The 15,346-nt window shown below is 42.8% G+C and overlaps 1 protein-coding gene across 6 annotated transcripts in view; it reads left to right on the top strand.

The window, feature by feature from the left end:
• Nucleotides 1–15,346, top strand: part of ARHGAP40 (Rho GTPase activating protein 40) — a 189,758-nt gene that overhangs the window by 69,445 nt on the left and 104,967 nt on the right. For all 6 annotated transcript variants that reach the window (XM_029612411.1, XM_029612410.1, XM_029612409.1 and 3 more), the window contains exon 2: nt 4,327–4,520. In XM_029612411.1, the coding sequence (XP_029468271.1) occupies nt 4,349–4,520 (172 nt within the window). In that variant the 5' untranslated portion in view covers nt 4,327–4,348. The remainder of the gene's footprint in view (nt 1–4,326; nt 4,521–15,346) is intronic.

Below are 15,346 nucleotides of genomic sequence, written 5' to 3'. Positions count from 1 at the left end.
CTAGGTGGCAGAGCTCTCTAAGTCTAGTAAAGTCTTTCAGCTAGGTGCTCCCTCTTGTATCTTCACGCTTTTGCCTGAGGCTCCTCAGTCAGTTTTTTTCCGCGCGACTGTTCGCACGCGGAGCTATTTTCTCCTGAGAAATAATTTCTGTGAGGAAAAAAAATGGATAAAGTCATCAGCAGGACATCAATCCAGCGAGATGCCTCAACCAGGATTCAGATTTTGTGCCTGCAGCAAGATGTCAGCTATTGATGGCTGCATTTCTTGTTATTTATGCCTGGGTCCAAATCATGACCAGGCTAATTGTGAACCTAGAAGATGTGGTAGACCTGATTGACAAACTGAAGAGTAGTAAATCACCTGGACCGGATGGTATACACCCCAGAGTTCTGAAGGAACTAAAAAATGAAATTTCAGACCTATTAGTAAAAATTTGTAACCTGTCATTAAAATCATCCATTGTACCTGAAGACTGGAGGATAGCTAATGTAACCCCCATATTTAAAAAGGGCTCCAGGGACGATCCGGGAAACTACAGACCGGTTAGGCTGACTTCATTGCCAGGAAAAATAGTGGAAAGTATTCTAAACATCAAGATCACAGAACATATAGAAAGACATGGTTTAATGGAACAAAGTCAGCATGGCTTTACCCAAGGCAAGCCTTACCTCACAAATCTGCTTCACTTTTTTGAAGGAGTTAATAAACATGTGGATAAAGGTGAACCTGTAGATGTAGTATACTTGGATTTTCAGAAGGCATTTGACAAAGTTCCTCATGAGAGGCTAATAGGAAAAATAAAAAGTTATGGGATAGGTGGCGATGCCCCTGAGGTTCGTGCCACTGCTGGTACTTGAATTGGGGCCACGCCGCGCACGTGCCCTTAGGCTGTTGGGAAGCATGGCGGAGTGTAGTGTCTAGCCGGTCCGGGGACACCGGAGGAGAACAGCAGCCAAACTTCCAAAAGGCAAAGAGGGAGTCGCCAAAGAGGTAAGGTGGGCGTAGTGAAGATGTTGAGCAGCGACGGTCGCAACAGTGACACACCTGACAGATGGTTCTCGCATGCGTGACACACTGAACCCATGACCATCATAGGGCTAAATGTAAAAGTACAGTTTGCATCCACAAGAACCCCCCTGACCCACAATTATGGATGTAAAGCAGAATTATGACATTCCCATACAACTCACCTTACAAAAAATATATTCTGGTTCTAGTGTCATCTCAGTAACAGCAACACAAACTCCTACTACCAGGCTCAATAGCCCTACTTAGGAAAGACAGCAGTTGTCACCAATGCATGTCCTCTTGAGAAAATATAACAAATAAGACTGATACAGTAAAATACCTCACCTCAGTCACATATACAGAACCGACCTAACATACTCCCAGGATCTGCGGTAATGCACATAAACTAATCCGCACACAGTTACGCTTGTATTATGGAATGTGCTCAATCGGTAACAACCCTACCTATGAAAAGGCAACACTACAAATATTAAATCAGGCCCTAAACACCAATACTCCTCCTAATAGGAAAACAGAACTAGCCAAGCAGCTATAGATCCCAACACAGAAATAACTGTATAACTATACTAATAAGCAGAATAAATGTTTCACAACAACTATGAACAGAATAATATCAAACAAATAAAAACTCATAAAAACTATTTAAAATTCTCCAAACACCAATAAAATATTTCAAAACAGCAGACATATCACATAATATTCAGTAATTAAAATGGCAGTCAATTAAGAAAAATAAACTGAAAAATCCACCTTTACTAACCCCCTCCAGCAGCTCTCCTACTCCTCTTCCATGCAGGCCAGTAGCACACACCAGAAGCAGTAGTGGCTGAAGTTCTGTACTCATGGTCCTCTTCCTTAGTGCCCACGACAAGTCTCTGTCTCTGTCTCTCTCTCTCTGTCTGTGCACACTTGCTCTCTCTCACACACTTTTCATAGATGCTCTCGGTCACAGTTACACATGCACACGCTCAATCACACATACATTCTCTCACGTACAGACAGGCTGTCTCTCTTTCTCATTTCCTGCCCCCCCCTCCCCCGAGCACAAATGATAGCTGCAGCAGCCTCCTCCTCTAGCCCCCGCAGGCCAAGAAAAAAGAATCCCATTGGCCATGGGAGGCTAATTCTGCTGTCTCCTGTGCCAATTTCTGGCTGCTTCTGATTTTGCTTTGGTCCCACGCTACTGCTCGGGGCCACCGTTGCCGACACTACTTTTTTATGCAGCATGGCTCTTCCTTCTTGCCACGCACCCCACTGCACATCACTTCCTGTTCGGGCTAGGGTGGGGGCAGGTGCGGGAAGAAAAGACTCAGCTGCAATTGCCAGCCTCCACTAACACTGCTGCCGTTCCCATCCAGGCTTGAACGTGTTGATAGCCCGGGCGGCAATGGCAGCAGTGGAAGATAGCCTGCTTCTCGCTCGGTGAAGGAAGAGGGGGGGGGAAGTGCAGCGGGTGAACAGTAGCACGTGACATACTGATTGAGAAGCACTGCTCTAGATTGTAAGCGTGTGCTTGCCTACTACAAAAAGCGCACCCATTCACCCAACAGACCCTTACAGCTATTTCTTTCTTTCAACCCGAACGTGCCAGGATGTCCAGTGACGAAAAGAACTTTATCTACTTGGTTATCCAACTGTACACAGTTTGCTATCAAAAGTGTTCACAGCAGCTATCTGTGACTCCAAAAGCACATCAAGTGCGTGCGATGGCTGCTTCAGTTGCCCACCTCCATGAAGTGCCTCTCATCGACATCTGTAAAGCGGCAACATGGTCATTACTGCATACGCCAAACTGTGGATGATACACTCATGAGGTGGACTATCCTGCAGAAGAGTACAAGTTTCTCACATAAAATGCATTCAAAGGAACTGTCCGCCAATACTCCTGTATTGAGCAAAATAAACGAACTACGCTCACATAAAAAGCTCAATACGTCAGCTGGGGACTCCCAGACAGCATGGCTAATTAAGATGCTTATCTACATGAAAAAAGCAAGTTTGCTTACCGTAAATGGTGTTTTACGTAATGGCAGATGAATTAGCCATGCTGACCCACCTGCCTCTCCAGGCATATTACTTGCCTTGATACAGACTGAGGAGCCTCAGGCAAAATCGAGAAGATACAAGAGGGAGCACCCAGCTGAAAGACTTTACTAGACTTAGAGAGCTCTGCCACCTAGTGGCATGGAAGACGTACCCAGACAGCATGGCTACCTTATTCATACTTGTTTATATTTCATGGCCTCTTTAAAAGGAGGATTTTAGCATACTTTTATATTTTCTGTGATATGTTTGTAGCATTTTTGCACACTTCTGAATGAAGGTGCTACATCTTTGTTCTAAATGAGTTAAAATAACTGCTGTATTCCAGTTTCTTTTCCCTTTAATCCAGTGCCTTCTGACCTCCTCAGAATCCAATCAAGTCTGTCCCTCAGTCAGTTTTTAGCTCTCTAGGATCTTTCTTTGTCAACAGGTTTCATGATCCAGAGCAGAGAGATCGGAATATTTTACCTTTCAAAAAAAGTTCTGAAAATGCAGGTGTGATAGTACTTTGAAAATAGACATTTTTGTGTAATGTTTAGCACAGTGCAGGTTCTTCAGGTAAAGCATTTATTTCTCTGACTTTCTTCAAGGTTATAATATTTTTAATATAACTCATCACAAAATACAGTGGAGAGGTTTATTTTACACGTCTCCTGTACTAGGTTATATTCAAAACTATATAGTGCATCTGGGATGGCAGTAGGTATATGCTTATGCATACTGCTATTTATATTGGCCATGGTAATGGATTTGGTGAGCCTCCCTACAGGTGCTGGTGGTCGTGGCAGTATTACGCATCTGTTTGGCATTACATTAGTCCCTCCTTTTCCTCACCCCCACTTTAATTGAATGTGGCGTTATTTGGTAATGGGGAGAAGAATTAGATATTGCTTGGAGGGTAATGTTGTTCCTTGTAGTCTTGGACTATTACTTTGCTTTTGTAGTTGTATATATTATGTTTATATTGCTTTGTGAGATGTGATGTAATGTGAAGGGAGATTTGGGGGATTTAGTAGAAATGTCATAATATTTTACCCTATATGGTAGTGAGGTATTATTAAAATATATTTTAATAAAAAAATGTATTTCTTTTTAATTTTATTTGTAATCTGCTGCAAAAAGAATATAAGAACTTAAATATAATTCATTGCAGTGGTGAGGGTTAGATGAATTACCAGAGATCATTTTTAAATGTTGAACCCATATGCCAGTTGTGATTTATTTAGTTATTTTTGCATTTTTTTTTCTCTGCAGCCTTAGAAATTATCCATGCAAAATGAACCAGACCCCTTGGAAGGACTCCCTGGAGCATGCCGAGGGCTTGAGCTCTAAGACTGACTTTTTAGATTATTTGTCTATGGATGATTTTTGGACAGAAGTGGAGAATATCAAACAGAGCAGTGACTCAGAGCCTGAAGAGAGCACTTTGGATGCCAAAACTCCAGAAGGTAAGCAAAAATTATGGTCTGGGTCCCTGGTATCCAGTGATTCTGTGGCTGCAGGAAGGGATGCAAAATCTAGCTTACACCTTGGGATTGGCAAGTCACAGCAGAATTGCTGTGGGAGACTAGGAGCTGGGTCAGGGAGGTAACTGGCCAGTGTATGAATTTGCAGCTCCCGTCACAAACTAATTTCCCCCCTGCCCCACACTGATTGGGCTGGTAAGAATAGGTAGGTGATGATCCCTTGGATTGCATTCTTTTGCCGCCTAAGGCCCAACTGCTGTATTGAACTGCATAGCACTAAGAGTGCAGTTTAAAGTGCTAGTCCGGTGGCAGAGGAAGATCAGGTGGCCCAAAGCACTGCTATTCATCTCCTTTTACTAGCTGATTGGTAGGTTAAAGAGGAGCTTGGGGAGAATTGGCAGGAGAAATTGTGTTAAAAGAAGGTCTGGGGATTGCAGGGGTTTATGGTATTTTTTAAAGGAACTAGAGGTATCAGGTTATGTGACAGCCTGGGGAGAGAGTATGTGTATTGGCACTTGAGGAGATTTAATATGCAAAATGATTCAATTGTGTGCAAATATGCTACAGAATTTCTGAAGCTTTACTACAAACTTTTCTCTCTTACTGTAAAATCAATTCCTGAACTGCCTCAGGAAATTGGGACTGTGGCTTTAGTTATATAGGGGTAGATCTTAAAAAAAATACGTGATCGCGTACTTTTGTTCACGCACCAGGCGCGAACAAAAGTACGCTGGATTTTATAAGATACGCGCGCAAGGGGGTGCACATTTGCGATTTCGGAGCGGCCTCGGAGGGAACTTTCCTTCGCCCTCCCCCCACCTTTGTCGGCAAAGTTACGCCTGCTGAAAGCAGGCGTAACTTTGCGCGCGCCGGCCGGCAGCCCCGCTCCGTGTTCCAGTCCCGGGGGCTGGTCCGGAGGCCTCGGCCATGCTCCCGGGTCCGACCCCTCGGCACGCCCCCGGCATGCCCCTTTTCCAAAGCCCCGGGACTTGCGCGCGTCCCGGGGCTTTACGCGCGCCGGCGGCCTATGCAAAATAGGCGCGCAGGCCTTTTAAAATCCGCCCCATAGTGAATATTTGCTGGACAACTTCATTAGTTGGTCAGACAGAGATTATGGGACCACCTGGACTGTAAAGAACTTTTGGGCTATTGCACTCATGCCATTTCCTTGCTGAGAGAGAATGGCAAAAAAGAGGCCATCACACATGACACAATGATGCCAATAGTCCCTTGTGGTGGTGCATTTTATTTGCATTGAAAAGAAAATAAGAAACAAATTTTGTGCTTAATTTTAAGGTATAAAAAGCTGAAGTAATCATCCAACATATTCGCTGCAAAATGCTACTGTGTGAATGGCAGGTCTTGCGTAAGACCTGAAAGTGTTAAGTATATGCATGTATTTGTGATGTGGCCTTGTCTGTCACCCGCTGCTCATGAGAGGTAGGAGCTGGGGCTGCGACCAAGGGCGGGACCCAGGGGGGTGTTAGCATGACTGGGAGGGGATGGGAGGGGGGGGTGCAAGGCAGAAGGTGCCTAGGGCACCTAATCCCCTTGCACCGGCCCTGCTGTCACCTAACATTTTTCCCGTCTTTCCATCATGGGCAGTAGGAGGAGGATTTTTGAGAATCCTCCCCTAGCTTTAACTCCTCCTTTTTGTGGGAGGCTTGAGTGGACTATAAAACCCCCTCTCAAGCATGCTTGGATTCAGTGGGATAATAACTAGAGAGTGGGTGTTGTGGATTGTAGCAGAGTTGTTGAAAGGAGTAGGAACTTGCTAATGGTCCTACTTCCTGGAAGTTGATGATCAGAAGGAAGAAAGAAGGATTTTGATACAGAGTTTTGTAGCATTTTGATCAGTGTAGAAGGAAGGGTGTCCCCCCAGAATCCAGAAGGGGCTGCGTCATTGATCTTTTTGCCCAAGCTGAACGTTACAGGCAAGAGTGCAGAGAAGTTTGGAATTTTGGTTATTCCAGAAGGATTTTCTGGTTTTGGTTGGAAATCTGAAGTATGTTTTTGGATCTTACAAACTATTTCCTAACTTGGGGATTTTTTCCCATCTTTCTGCTCAGTTGATGCTGGAGTTGCATTCCAGGTACCCTACCCTTTGGGCGTGGGGGTGCAGGGTTGTTCTCCATTTGGGCGTGGGGGTGAGGATGTGGTGCAGAAGGAAGAAGACAAACTAGGAGGAACAAAATAAAAAAGGAAACTGTTTTTTCTGACTCATATTTTTGTACTGTTTGATTTTCATAGTACTTGCTTGGATCCTTATTTTTAAACTAAAGTAAATACGTTTCTTTTGAGCAGCAATTGGACTCTGGCTATTTTATTTTTCCTCCTGCTATTCAATGGTGAATGGACAATGATTGATTGGAGTGACTGGTACTGGACATTTATTTTTTTCTTTTCCTTGGTCCTGTCCTTTCAGAGCATCACCCAGCTGAATCCTGGGGTTATGAGGACTGAATTTACTGACCATGCTAGGGGCCCAGGAAGTGAATGTTCCCTCTTTCCCCACTACCCCCCCCCCCCCCCCCCCCCCCAGACAAACCCTAGCTCCCTGTTAAAGTTAAGCAACCAAATGGAGATACAGCTACATATTCTTCAGTTAGTTTAAAAACCTTTTGTTGTAGCTTTCAATCTGTCATCTTTTAAAAGAGCAATCTACTGTAAATATTTTTCCTTTATTTTATGACTTTTTTTGTCTTTCTCTATTAAGAAATGCTGAATTCTTTTCAGGTTGCAATTTTTTTTTTTTTAATTTATAAATTTTTATTAGAGATCATCACAGATAACCAAAACAGAATGCAAAAAAAAAACAGAAAATTACCAACATGAATGTATACATTATATTAATATGATACATAAATGTTTCATGAAATTATCAGCACAATTATAACATTATTCTGTATATACATATGTAGTCGGCCATAATCGCTAATGTCTACTACTACAATAATAAACAATTATAATTTTCACATTTTCTGTGTATGGCTCTGTTAGTTCTCCATTTTCATTAAAGTCCTTCCATTCAACTCTTTCCCCCCCCTCCCCCCTCTCCATTGTGTTCACTTGGGGAAAGATAGTATACCTCCACATGCTTGTACAATGTTAATTGGGGTCACACTTGTCCCATGGGAATCTCTTCCATTGGCATTGCTAGTCATTCCTTACTTTGTGACTGTAGTCAGCCATTGCGCATAACCGGACCAGACCCTGGTAAAGTGAGATGTGGTTCTGTGCTTGTACACTGTGATCTTCCCCAGTGTGTACATGCTGTGTACTCTAGACTGAATGGATTGCATTGTGGGAGCAAGTGGGTCTTTCCATGAACTGGCTATTGCACATTGTGTGGCTAGGATTACAAACTTAATATGTTTTTTTATGTGCTTTGTCTGCCACTGGGATTTCCATGCTCAATAACGCCTGTGCAGCGGTAATGACCATCCGAACATGGGTTAGTGTGCTGATCCATTCTGACCCCTGTATCCACACTGCTTGGGTTTTTGGGCATTCCCACCATGAATGAAAGAAAGTGCCTATCCCATCACAAGACGTCCAGCATGTATTTGGCATCGTGGGGAACATTAGTGCAATTTTTCTGGGGTGAGGTACCCGTTCTCTATATGACCTGCAGAGATTAACCTGTTCCCTATTGTGTTATAGATATGTCTCCAATTGTCTTCAGATAACTCTTCCTGCAGGTCTCGTTCCCAAGCTTTGGTGTGGGTATGTTTGAGGTTGGGGTTTACATTTAAGATTAGGTAGATCTTAGAAATGAGTTTAACGACTTTATCAGCTTGCCTACATATGTTTTCAAAGGCAGATATCCCTTTTGTCAAATCTGCATGCACACAATATCTCAATAGGAAATGGCACAATTGCAAATAAGCAAACAATTCATTTCCCTCAGGGAAGCAAACTGGATCAGTCCCCCGGGTTCCCACACGTGCTCCGATTTCATAATCCCTTTAGCCTTCCAACTCTGAAAAGCTAATTTATTGTCGCATGGTCTGAAGAGGGTATTATAAAATAGATAAGAACTGGTAAAGTAAGCTCTCTGTCCCACTAGAAGTCTCTTCCATCGTGACCATATATGTAATGAATGTCGGACTGTATACGGGATAGACGTTAAGATACGCCAGGTATGTTTTGGCTGTCGTATCAGAGCGTTTAGAGGCAAGGAGCCGACAATAGCCTGTTCCAATATCGCCCAGGGTTTCTTTTTCCACTGGCCGTGCCATTCAATAACTGCTTTTAATTAGGCTGCTGCATGGTACCAATGAAGATTTGATACTCCCATCCCTCCTTGTAATTTTAACAGAAACAATATTTGTTTTGCTACCCGGGGATGTTTCCCTCTCCATATGAATTGTAAAAGACGCTTTTGCCATTTTTCGAGTGTCTTTGGTGGAATCGCTATCGGGATGGTTTGGAAAAGATAAAGAATCCTGGGTAAGACGTTCATTTTTATGACCGCTATTCGACCTATCCAGGAGATGTGATATCGGTCCCATTCCTCTAGATCTTTATAAATCTTCCCCAGTAAAGGAAGATAATTTAACTGGAACATATCACTTTGGTTACCGATATGAATCCCTAAGTAATTGATCTTTTTGGTAGCCCATTTAAAAGGATGCGCTGTGTGAAGTTGTTCAACAGTCTCCTCGGGAGCAGAAATATTCAAAAGTTCATACTTTTCCCAATTTATTTTAAATCCTGAGACTTGACTAAAAACTGAAATCTCAGAACTGATTTCTGGGATGGAAATGATGGGATCTGTAATTGTAATATATCGTCCACGAATAGCGAGAGCTTGGAGGAAAAATCTCCCACCTTCACTCCAGAAATTCTAGCACTGCCTCTGATTCTGTGAGTGAAGGATTCCAGAAACAAAGCAAAGAATAGTGGTGATAGCGGACACCCCTGCCTAGTTCCTCTACCCACTGAAAAAGTATGGGAATATCCCCCATTAACCTTTAAGCAGGCCACTGGGGCCTGATACAATTTTTGTAGCCAGCAAAGGAAATAATCCCCAAAATGTATGGTCCTCAGGGTTTGAAACAGGAAAGGCCAGTGAATGTAGTCAAAGGCCTTTTCAGCATCCACCGAGAGGAGTAGATAAGGAGTATATGTGTGCAGGCCCACCAAATAGAATCTGCCATTTTGCGTATGTTGTCCGACACCATTCGCCCTGGAATTAATACGGACTGGTCTGGATGAACCACATCCGGTAGGATGCTATTCAGTCTATTAGCAAGTATTTTGGCCATTAGTTTCATATCAATGTTGATTAAAGATATTGGGAGATATGAACCGCACACAGTAGGGTCCCTTCCCGGCTTTGTCAAGATAGTAATCCCTGCCATATTCGCTGCTGGGAAGAGGGCATCAGTGCCCCGCAATGAATTTAAACAATTTTACTAAAAGAGGGATTAGCTGGTCTCTCTATTTTTTATAGAAACTGGCCGTAAAGCCATCTAGTCCGGGTGACTTTCCTATTTTTAAGCTTTTGATTGCCCATGATACTTCTGCTCCATTAATTTCTGTGTCTAAGAGGTTCCGCTGGGGTAAAGAAGCACCTTTTTATATAATCGTCTATATTCCCTAAATCAGTGTAGGTCTCCGGAGTGTATAGCTCCGTATAAAATCGCAAAAAGCGTTGTCTGATATTTGTATTAGTTGTCAGAATATTCCCTGAATCATCTTTGATTTTAACAATATTATTTTGATTCTGCTTAAGTTTTAATTTGTGTGACAGTTTCCCCGCCTTGTTACCACCTTCATAATGGATTTGTTTTAGAAGCTTCAGTCTGTATGCAATTAAAGCGACATCCATATCAGCCAGTTTCCGTTTACATTGGTCAAGATGGAGTAAGACCTTACTGGAATGTGTCCTCTGGTGTAAGTCCCCTAGTTGCTGGATCTGCGCTTGTAATTCTTTTCTATCCCCTTCTCTCTCTTTTTTTTTTTTTTAACAAATGCCGCTCTAGCTATTAGTTTTCCGCGAATGACGGCCTTCATGCAGTCCCATAAGACCATAGGGTTAACTTCTCCTGTTTCATTTATTGTTATGTATTCCCTAATTTCTTGTCAGAGCTTAGTACAGTATACCTCATCTTCAAGTAAGCTGTCGTTTAATCTCCAATATTGCTGACCCTTATCATAATGTGAGATATTTAAAGTCATGCCAATTGGGTGCATGGTCAGACCATGTAATAGATTCTATGGTTGTATTTGTTTTGTAATTTATACTCCCCTTGTCCACCAAAAGTAGATCAATTCTGGAATATGTCTGAGCACGGAAAAAGAAAGTATAACTTTTTGATTTTGGGTATCTGGCCCTCCAAAAATCAACTAGCCCATGCTGAGAGAGAAGATTTCAAAATCTTTCGATCTTTCCCCAAGGATGGTGCCTGCCCCATAGAGTTATCTAATTGAGGATTGACTGTTGGATTAAAATCTCTCCCCATTATTAAATAACCCTCTGCTTTTTCCTCTGATAGTTTCCAGTTTCCGAATTAGCATCCCTTGGTTAGAATTTGGTGCATACAGATTAACAAAAGTGCATTTTTCTCCTCCTATGGAGATTACCAGCAGAATATACTATCCCCCTGAATCTGTGATGCAGGTCTCCATTTCAAATATAAGATCTTTCCTAATCAATATCCCCACACCTGTATATTTGGCTTCTTTAGTTCAGGCCTCCCGGTTCTGTGAAGGATATAAATCTGTTTTCATCGTGTGTTCATGCCTGTGTTTAAGGTGCGTTTCTTGTACTAGTGCGATGGATATATGATTACTTTTTATGTCTGAAAAGAATAGGTGGCGTTTGCAGTATGAGTTGAGTCCCTTAACATTAAGGGATGATATCTTAATGGAAATCATTAATATAAGGTTTTGGAGTACAAAAAGCTGGTGATCCACTCAACCCACCCAGGTGGTGTTTCCTGCTGCTCTGTGCATTGATCCCATATTTAAGCATAGAGAAAAAAGTGATCCCTCTTACAATTGCTCCCCTTTCGAAAGCCTTTAGTATACAACCCTGTGAACCCTTTGTCCCTTATATCTTCATCCTGAACCATTCCGGTTCTCCTTCCCCTAGCAGAGTAGCCCGCATGTTGTGGCTCTTCTGCCTTACCTATAGAGGATTCAGTCAACAGAGCTCCCACCCCCCCCAACCCCGCCCCAACTACTTACAGCTGCGCTATTGCTAAAATAGATAGTGTCTAGTTAACAAATAAAGGTATTAAATTACTAATCTCCTTTTATATCAAAACAATATACTTTTTCCTGATCAGGCGTCTCTGCTAGTTTTCCTTTTTTGTCTGTTTCGTGAAAGAAATAGTTACATTACAGTTCCAAAAAAATACTGCAGTTTCTTCCCGGCTAGAATTGGGAGTCTCCAGATTTCGTCTGAGCCGGCGTCCTCCTTTGGTCACTCGTTGCCAATGGGGTGCTTCTTCCCTTCGTATGGGCATCTTCGATGCAAGATGGGTTTCCTCGAACCCAGCATAACCGGCTTCTCGCTTGGCTATCGCTGCTTCTGCCATGTTTTTAATTCTGTGATATTCTCCTTTCAATGTAAATCCCAGTCCAAACGGAAATAACCAGTGATACCTAATGTTGTCCTTACGAAGAGTTTCCGTGACGCGTTTTAGTTCCCGATGTTTTCGAATGGTCGGTGATAAATCAGAATAAATCATTATGTTCACACCTTGCCAGCTCCATATCACTTGCTTCTTGGCTATGGCTGCTATGTTGTCTTTAATTGTGTAGTTGTGGTAGCAAGCAGCTATGTCCCTTGGCCTTTTTTCCAATCTAGGCCCCAGGGCGCGGTGTGCGCTGTCTATTTTCATTTCTGCGACTCCAATAAAGTTTTGCTAATTTGCACCACTACCTCCGTGCAATTCTGGAAGTCCGATTCTGGGATACCCCTGAACCTCAGGTTGAGGCAGCGAGAACGATTTTTGAGATCTTCCACTTTGTCAGATAAAGTCTCAAAATCTTTTAGTAACGTTGTGTGGGCTTACCGTGCCATTTTGAGTTCTTCTGTGAGTTCTTCCGCTTTCATTTCAATGTCAAATATTCGCTGACCATTCTCGGCCAGACCCTCTTTCATTTCTTCAATTGAGTCTATGATTTCTTGTTTATTATTATTTATTATTATGTAGATCCTGTCGTAATTCAGCAAACCATTTTTGCATTTCTGCTCTTGTCGGGAGTTCGTTCTCCGCAAGCAGCTGGTCCCCAGTATTCTCTGCTTGATTTGGGCTTTCTTCCTGGAGCGCCATATTAGATAGGCCAGCACCCCTGATCGGCTCCTGCTTTTGATAGGAATATTTATGAAAATCTACCAATTTTCGTTGCACCGACATCAGGGTGTGCTGATACAGCTATCCTGCTCCCCTGTAGCTTTTTGTGAGAAGAGATGCCTGAAATTCGCGGAGATTAGGGTTGTTGGAAGCGGGAGCTCTAATTCAGCCAGCCATCTGCTTCGGTGACGTCACTTCGTCCACCAGGTTGCGATTTTTAGTTTCTTAAACAAGCAGGATAGAGATCAGCCACACAAGTGGGTAACATCATTCAATGGTGCTGAGACGGAAAAGGTCTCCAAGTGGAGAATAAACGCTCACACTTCCATGTGAGTCTTCTCAGTCTTTTTTTTTTTCTTCTTCTAGGGTAAAAAGACGTTTTTGGCTCTCCCAGCCCCTTGTCTTTTTTGCTGATGGACCCTTTTTTTTCACTTTTTTGTTTAATCTTTAATTTCTTTTCTGTTGTCTCAAAAATAAAAAGGTCTTCAAAATTGATGTCCCTGTTGCTCTTTCAAAATTATGGTCTCATGTCTGCTGTCTGGGGTCCTTCCTTGATGTGAGACCTACATTGGCTCCCCATAGCCTCTCGTATTATCTACAAAACCCTTACTATAATACATAAAACAGTTTACACCCATAACTCCAACTGGCTAGACCTCCCTTTCACACTCACCCAGTCCAATCGACCGACTAGAACAACCAAAAAAGGCACCCTTGTTGTGCCCTCCCTTAAAACAGCCCATCTCTCCTCTACACGTGACCGCGCACTCTCCATAGCAGGTCCTACTCATTGGAACACACTGCCACCAGATATACGCCTTGAACCATGTATGAACAACTTCAAAAAGAAATTGAAAACATGGTTGTTCATACAATCCTACCCAGAATAAAAAGCTTACACCGTTTCCAATAAAAATAGACCATTTTGCATCTACCCTCTTTTCCTCATACTAAGGATTCATATTTTGTTTTCCTCCTCCTCACAATGAGGAACCATATTTTGTTATCCTCTTTCCTCCTCACCCCGAGGATACACGTTAATGTTAGTTACTGTTATTTCTAGCTATTCTATCTTTGTTACCCCCTCCCAGTTTTGATTCCCCTGTTAAAATGTAATTTCCAAACTTAACCAGTTTTTGATGTAAACCGGCATGATGTCCACAACTAATGCCGGTATATAAAAATGTTTAAATAAAATAAATAAAATAAATGTGCTAAATTGCCTATGGTCACTATATCTTTGAGGGCCAGAAAGTCAGTAAGCTTTGCCTTGAAAGTTTCTGAGCTCGCCTCAGGTGTCTATTTCTGCAGTTAAGGTAAAGCATTCTTTGGTGAAAAGGCGCAGTCCTCTCCTGATAAGCGTTGTGGCTCTAGGACGTTTTAGTCGGGTGCCATTCACCCTACTCCACTTAGAGTTGAAAGTCAGCTTTCTATAAAGACTGCCTAGAAATGCCTGTGCATAGCCTCCTACCAGTTCTTTATAGGCTAGTATTAGCAGGACTTACTGAAACAGATGCAGGGGGTGGCTGAACAGCTCTCTCAAAAGCAGCAAGACACTCTTCAGTCACTACTGGAAAACACATGGTTTGCTAACCTTTTGATATTTTCAAGAATGCATTGAGTGTGCTGTGGTGCTGTCTGCGGGCCTCAGACCTCCAACCTGAGGAGCAGGAAAGACTTGCAGACATGCCATTCACTAGAGAGAATCTCTTTGGAGATGATAAGAAAGCTGTGGTGCAGATATGTGAACACTCTGCAATGCTTCAGCAGTTCTCCACAGTCACTCCAGACCCATTCTCCTCTTCTAGGAGGGATCAGAGGATGAGGCGCTATCCTACTCCCTCTTTATCTTGAACACAGCAGGCCCTGTATTTTATCTGAGGCATTATCAGGCACCTAAGTGAAAGCCAGTATTCCAGTCAACACCTGTGACAAGGTTTTGAGTGGATTGCAGAGAGCATAGCCTGCATCCCAGTACCTGTGCTAGTAGACCTTCATGCCTAAGGCAGACTGAGGTAATACATAAACCAGTGTAACTTTTGACATGTGGGTCCTTAGCATCATAAGGAGAGCATACAAATTACATTTGTTGGGTCTCCTGCCAAATCGGCTTGCCACATCAGGAACTGCTTCAGAAAGAGCTGTCCTTCCTCTTGGTGACTGTGCAGTCAAACCCGTTCCACCAGGGGAGAGAGGGCGGGGATTCTACTCCCAGTATTTCCTGATTCCAAAGAAAATAGGATGATGACTCCATCCTAGACCCAAGGGCCTTGAATCTATTTTTAAAAAGTGAAAAGTTCAAGATGGGTACATTGATTCTCTTTCTTCAAAAAGGGGACTGGCAAAACTCTCGATCTCAAGGATGTTTACACCCACACAGAGAGACATCCTGTGATGGGGAATATCTCAGATTTGTTGTGGAAGACTATCATCTCCAGTATTGTGTGCTGCCTTTTGGACTGGTGTCAGCCCCACAGGTTTTCACTGCATGTCTTG

Source organism: Rhinatrema bivittatum, chromosome 8, assembly GCF_901001135.1.
Source record: "Rhinatrema bivittatum chromosome 8, aRhiBiv1.1, whole genome shotgun sequence".
Classification (NCBI taxonomy): Eukaryota; Metazoa; Chordata; class Amphibia; order Gymnophiona; family Rhinatrematidae; genus Rhinatrema; species Rhinatrema bivittatum.
The sequence above is the reverse complement of the archived record's forward strand: the minus strand, read 5'-3'. Positions and strand labels throughout refer to the sequence as shown.